This window comes from Hippocampus comes, unplaced genomic scaffold (genome assembly GCF_001891065.2).
Source record: "Hippocampus comes isolate QL1 unplaced genomic scaffold, H_comes_QL1_v1.1 scaffold127, whole genome shotgun sequence".
NCBI classification, from domain to species: Eukaryota; Metazoa; Chordata; class Actinopteri; order Syngnathiformes; family Syngnathidae; genus Hippocampus; species Hippocampus comes.
Window position 1 is genome coordinate 439,607 of NW_017805500.1, and position 6,543 is coordinate 446,149.

Here is a 6,543-nt window from a genome sequence, read left to right on the forward strand (position 1 = left end):
AGCCGCTTGATTCTGGTGTGGCACTGCTCGGCGGTGCGGCTGAAGCCGTGGACGGACAGTTTCTCCGATATTTCGCCGAAAAGGTGCACGTTGGGCGGGAAGCCTTTGGCGTTTTGCTGGATCTAAAGAGAGGAAATGTGAAATGGTGCGTGGATGGGACTTTTTGGGAAGAAAAAAAATAATAAAACGGCTCACTTGGGATTCTCCCCAGAGTTCCAGAAGGATGACGGTCTCTTTGTCGGCCCAGGGGACTTTCTTCCTGTCGTCCTGGAGGCTGACGAAAGACACTGAAGGCACAAATCAAAATCAGCAGGATATCACTTGCGCAACCAGCGCTCCCTCCGGAATCACTGAAATGATTTTTAACTCATTCCCTCCCCAAGACGTTTTTAAACGTCTTTTCAGACTTGGTCCAGAATTGGCTGCGACTGAAGGAGTTAATCGAGCACACGAGACTTGAACCTTGACCTACTGGCAGTTTTGTTTCCAAACGTTCTAATGTCGTAATGACGCGCAGTTACTTTTTCGTACCGACATCCGGAACGGAGCGGGAGGGCGAGTCGTTGTCGTCGGTGTCGGCGGACGCCTCGTTCGGCGGCGGCGGCGATCGGTGCTCTTTCAGTAAAAACCGCGCCAGCTCGTGGTAAAACTTGCACTGGACTTGCTCCAGGCCCTTCATGCTGCGGGACGAAAAAAAAAAAATAAAGAGTCAGATCCGAGGAGAGCTCCCCAAACAAAAATAAACGGGGAAGGAACCATCTTCTGCTGGGCCCGCCTACTTGTTTTCGTAGCACTGCCTGAAACTGGACTTGAGCCTTTTGAGCCTGGTTTGGCACTGCTCGGGGGTCCTGGAGAAGCCCTGGGCGGCCATCTTGGTGGAGATGATGGGGAACATGTGCATGGTTCTGTTGGCCCCCCTCAGCTCCTGCTGCGTCTTTTCTTGGCCCCACGTGTTGATGAGCGCCAGCGTCTCCGCCTCCGTCCACGGCACGTTTCTCGTTCCTTTCGGCAGAACAACGTTGACTGTTTTTTTTTTTGTTTTTTTTTGTCCCTGTGTGCGTGTGTGGGACAAAATGGCGGCGGCGGCGTACCCATCTCCTGACTGGTCTGCCCCACAATCTGCAAGTCGTCGTCGCCGTCCTGAGACTCCTCGTCGTCGATCACCTCGTCGACGTCGTACGCCGAGTCGGGCGCGGCGGCGGCGCCGGCCGAGGCCGGCGAGCCCAGCACCCGCTTCATGTGCTCGTAAAAGGTGTGTTCCACTCGGGAGGTGCCTCTGACGGGGGGGCAAAGGGACGGCGCTTCAGTTGCAGCGGCGACGCAAACGAGCGGGGGGGTTAGGCGGGACGTCACTGACTTATTCTGGCGGAAGCCTTTCTTCAGCCGCTTGATGCGCGTCTGGCACTGCTCCACCGTCCTCTTGAAGCCCCTCTCGGCCATCTTGTGGGCGATTTGGACGTAAATGTGGCGGTTCTTCAGGCAGCCCTTCAGAGCGCGCTGCACCGAGTCGTTGCCCCAAATGTCCAGGAGGTGGAGCGTCTCCTCCTCCGTCCAGGGAAGCTTGGCGTCGCTCGCCGCCGAGGCGGCGGGACCTTCGTGAGCGGCGTCTTGCCGTCGCGAGACAAACGAGAATGTCACCGTCTGCGTTTTTCCAAAGTACTCAATGAACGAGGTCATTGATTAGATATTCAAACCTGTGTACTCCCCCCATATGGAGATCAGAGGAGATTCGCCAGAATTTTCATCATCCATTGACGACTCCCTGCAAAGTCCAAAAAAAAAGGTGACTTACATTATTATGTTGTTTTTTTTTTTTAATTCAATGACGGGTTGTTCCGCTTACAAGAAGGCCGACGCGTCCATCCTCTGCTTTGCCGGCGTCTCCACGCCGCCGCTCAGCCTCCTCTTCCTGAGCGCCCGCCCCCCCCTGAAGCTGAGGCTGAGCTCGCTCGCCGCCGGCGCCTCGGGCTCGGGGTCGTTGGACGTCGTCAGGTCGATGGTTTCCTCGCAGGAATTCTGCTTCCTCGCCTCGCGGGAGGATTCCCGAAGCCTCCTGCTCGCCGCCTCCGGGGCGCTCGCGTCGGCGGCGGGCGCCTCGGGGCCGCCGGCGTGGTGCTCCGAGGGCCTCGGGTCTCTGTGGGCGGGCAGGTAGGAGGTAGCGTCCGTGACGGCTTTGCTCCCCGGAGGAAGGGACATGGAGGTGAGGATGCAGTCGTCCATCGGCAATAACCTCGGATCTACAAAAAGAAACGGAAGGACGTGGTGTTCTGATGTCGCCGTGGCAACTGACTCATCGCAAGCATTTTTAAAATGTTTTTTTGGGGTGCTCGCTGATCGAGTGGGACCGTCCCGATTTGACAACCTTTCTCCTCAAAATGCCCAAGGTTTCTGTGGTGTTCAAGTAGAGCCTTCATGTCCGCTGGTGGGAAAAAGGATTGTAAACAGTCGCTGAGGAAGGACGGCGCGTCTCCGAGCAAAGCGGCCAGCTGAGCAGAGAGGATACAATCACACATTCCTCAACGCACGCGGGGGGAGAAATAACAGTCGAGGAGGCTAAAATGGGGGCACCTGCGTGAAGTCGGGGACCGGGAGCAGCTCCTCCAGCCGGGATATAAACTCCCACACCAGCATCTCCAGCGCCGCGTGATACTTTGGCCCAAAGTAGACAGGGAAGATCTCCTACGGTAGGAGAAAACCAAAATGGCTGCCGCGCTCAACGATTCCAGCGCGTGCTCTCACCTCAAAAAAGTACTTCCTCTCCACTGGGTCCTCCAGGAGGGAGTGAACCAGCTCCACAAAGTTCACCTCTGACTCCTCCACCAGGTCGATGGTACTCTTGTCAACCCACAACACAAAACCAGTTGAAGCGGGCTTTAAATCGATTTTTTTCTTTCTTTTTTTAAGGTGCCTTACTCACATGGTGATCCTTGGCTGTGCTGACGGGCGCTTTGATTCTGTCCAGATGGGGCTGCATCGTCTGCATATCCGCCGGCTGCTCACCTCGACACAACTCCAGAACCAGCTGAAGCCACACACACGCGCAAAAGCCATCCAACCGCGTTCAATTCGCCCCGTTTTGGAAAATCGTTTCGTTACCTACCCTGGCCCGGAGTCCCAAGGTGAGCTGAGCTCTCTGGCTGTAGCTCATGAGCTCAGGGACCAGCTCCGTCACCATGGTAACAAACTCCTCCAGCATGCCGTAGTGGTCCACCAGCCCCTGTTGCACGACGCGCCACATCGCTGCCGACAGCAGCTGCAAGGGCGGGGCCAGGAGGCGGAGGTAATGCACGGGGAGGTCGTTAGCTGGAAGAAACAAGCAAAAAAATATATATATATATGTATATATATATATATATATATATTATAATTCCAGCAAATAATTCCAACTAATTTTATGGTGTCATTATTGCTCATGTGTGGACTGACTGACAATGTGTTTATTTACAAATGTTGAACTGTGCATCCTTTCTTGAGTTCCTTATGGAATTTGATGGCACATAATGGGAGGAGCTTATTTGCTGAATCAAAACAAAACAAAACATCACCTCATTTGGGAAGGCAATCAGGTCACCACTTCATGGCAGATTGGGTCCTTTTTTTTTTTTTTTTAACTCCTCTTTCAGCATCCTGACTAGCAACCCGATTCATTCGCACCCGCAGGCCCCACACGCGCATTCTGGTTCCCATGGCAACAACACCCAATCCCATAATATGCCGTCGACGACACAAGGGTCAGCTGATCAGACAGATAGTAGTAGCCCTCAGGACAGCGCGATGATGCTAAGCAGCCACACTTCACATGCTAATTCGTGCCGTGCATTAGCAAACACGCATACTAGCCGGAACAGGAACGCGCTGCGATCGTCACTTAGTTACCCGCAAGCTCCCCTCAAGGCTGACGACGCCAGCAAATGAACCAACCCGCTTCGTTTCCTTTATTTTTATTTTTTTGGCGTAACGTGACAGAAGACCCACCTCGACTGCTGCCATTTTCAGCTCCTCGTTTTATTTCCATTTAGCAGCTGACTGACAAAAACCCGAGCGGACCCCACCACTCGGGCTGGGAGGACGTCGAGTGGGGGCACAAAAAAGCGTGACAATAACCGCCGAACTCTGCCAGTTCGTGCCGTTAGCTCCGTTTGGTAGCCGGTAGCCGCTTCGGGACTCGTGTTTTTAGCCTGGCAAAAAAAAGGGGGGAGAGGCAGAACGGAACAATAGTCGCTGGTCTCATCCGCCTCAGTCCAGATCACAGCAAACCCCCTTTCCTGGTTGGCTGACGAAGACCGGAACGAACCAGTTGTAGCGGCTTTGTGACGCTAGGTGGCGACATCGCTTTACGTTCACTTCCGGTTTGTGCTGACGTTCAAACTGACTTCAGGGGAGTTAGGATAAAAAAAGTTGCAAAAAAGCGTACCGTAACATTTAACAGATTATTACACCTAGACACATTTACATTCCTTTTTTGTTTGTTGATTGAAATAACTGCTTTATGAAGCAAACGGGTGACAAGCTTTTACATTCACTTCCGGTGTGTGCTGACGTCACCACAGCAGATTAAAACAATTTAACATTTATACACATTTGAGTTCATTTTTGTTCCAAGTTGTTTTTTTTTGCTTCAATAAAGATTTTTGGAAAATTTGTTAAAAAAGACAAGATTCCGACTGCAAGACTGTAGTAAAGTGTTCATTCTTATACATTATTTTATTTTGTTTCGTTCCTGTATGTTGTTTTCATTAGCTTGAAATAAACGCTTTTTTATGACGAATAATGATGAGGAATATTGCATTCATACACCTTGAAGTTTTCTTTCTTTCTTTTTCCTAAACAATAAAAGAAAAGCATGAAGGAGTGCTTTATCATGCTAGGTGGTGATAAGATTCATTTAATTAATTTAAACATATTCTCATTTTCAATGTCGACCTGATAATACATAATACACATCACTTGCGCATTCACGTAATTTTCTTCACTTTATGAACTGTCCAGAATCCATAATTGATCGACATTTCATTTTATTACAAATGTTTAATTCCGTAGATCAAATCGCTCACAGTGAAACTGTATGCATTTAACCTAAATATCTACATTTAAATGTTTGTAGCTCACTGACAATACTGTACTATATTATTTTAAAAAGAGGGAACCCAGTTCCTCCTTTTCACCACTAGAGGTAGACATATACCGATTAACAACAAAAAATAAAAATAAAAATCACGCAAAAACTCAAAACTGTAAACAGACCTGTACCAAATTCACCGGTTCGACAACAACCCTCCCGTAAAATGACCAAGTCCATTTCAATGGTTTTCTAATTAGCAGAAGCTCAGACTGACTTGTTTCCACACCGACAGATTGGCTGAGCCCTTGTAGCAGATTGCGGAAAATCACCTCATTAAGACTCTCTCACACACACACATAAATTGCATCTTTTGAACTATAATTATTTGGCTTTTTTTGTGCGTAATTATAGCAAAGGAGGAAGGATGGGAGCGAATGTTAGAGAGGAGTGCTGCAGATCAAATGTTCCGTTCAACCTCAATTAACTGACCAGCGTGCTGAAACGTGTTCTATATTACCTCGACAAAGAATTAAGTTTGGATGTACCTCTTTTTGCAGCAGATGAGAAACTCATGTTTGGTGCGGGGGACCGGAATTAAAAAGTCTCCACTCGTTTTGACCCATCTCCGGGGGCCGCCATCTTGTTACATTACAGTTGCTCAGGTAACAACCAATCAGAATGGCGTTTCGACTCGTGGCACCCCATCGATTTTGGACTCGACTTCCACTTTTGATAAATAAGTATGTATGATGACGTTGGTTACCTTCGTTGGCATGGTGCCTAACGACAGACCTAAATTGTTATTTGGATATTTGTTGAAATCCATTCATTGTGTAAGACTTTTCCACTCCACTCCACTTCCCCGAGAGCAAATCTTCCCTCGGCCTACACACTAATGAGCAGATTTCCCAGAGTGCCAGCCTACCTTTTAACGATGCTGGCAAGGAGCTCGCACATCATTTGCTGCCACGCTCGACGAGTAAGTTAATCCAGCGGGGACATGAGTGACAAGGCGGTGTAGTAAAGTAGACAGTGTAATAACACCAATCACTTAGTAGAGTTCATTTACAGCACAAAAACAAAGGTCAGCGACATTGGCGGGCCCCTCGGAGGACCGCCTGGTGTTGACTGGCGAGACCAGAAAAGAGGGGAAGCGGCCGGATGCCGTGCAGGGACATCCACGGCTCATTTGGTATGTGTGGGAGCACGCGGGCTCGGACTTGGCACGAGACAGCGGGCAGGTGGGATGCGTAGCCAGCCAGCTTCCCTTAACTTGCTCAAGTGTGTGTGTGTGAGTGCGAGTGGTAATTACTTCTTCACTTTTGTGTACTTGTGTGTGTGTGATTAGAGCCGGTTGGCGGGCGCAGGAGCCTGTCAGAAGTTATCTGGCCATCTCATCTCATCATAGGCGCTCCGGCGGATTCCCTCGATGGCTCAACAGCCCGCCGCTGCCGCGCTGCTGCCAATCGGGCCCGTCAACG

At 50.1% G+C, this 6,543-nt stretch overlaps 1 protein-coding gene across 6 annotated transcripts in view; it reads right to left on the reverse strand.

Annotated features, from left to right (window-relative positions):
* Positions 1 to 4,430, reverse strand: part of LOC109520070 (uncharacterized) — an 8,903-nt gene extending 4,473 nt beyond the window's left edge. Inside the window, exons 1-12 of one of the 6 annotated variants that reach the window (XM_019877028.1) lie at positions 3,976 to 4,430; positions 3,446 to 3,518; positions 3,101 to 3,303; positions 2,918 to 3,022; positions 2,740 to 2,835; positions 2,569 to 2,679; positions 2,363 to 2,486; positions 1,844 to 2,237; positions 1,695 to 1,762; positions 1,358 to 1,607; positions 1,092 to 1,276; positions 963 to 1,002 (exon numbers count right to left, since the gene is read on the reverse strand). In XM_019877028.1, coding sequence (XP_019732587.1) covers positions 963 to 1,002; positions 1,092 to 1,276; positions 1,358 to 1,607; positions 1,695 to 1,762; positions 1,844 to 2,237; positions 2,363 to 2,486; positions 2,569 to 2,679; positions 2,740 to 2,835; positions 2,918 to 3,022; positions 3,101 to 3,303; positions 3,446 to 3,518; positions 3,976 to 3,990 — 1,664 coding nt within the window. In that variant the 5' untranslated portion in view covers positions 3,991 to 4,430. The other 5 variants (XM_019877027.1, XM_019877029.1, XM_019877030.1 and 2 more) reach the window with 5 other exon arrangements.
* Positions 4,431 to 6,543: the final 2,113 nt, after the last annotated feature.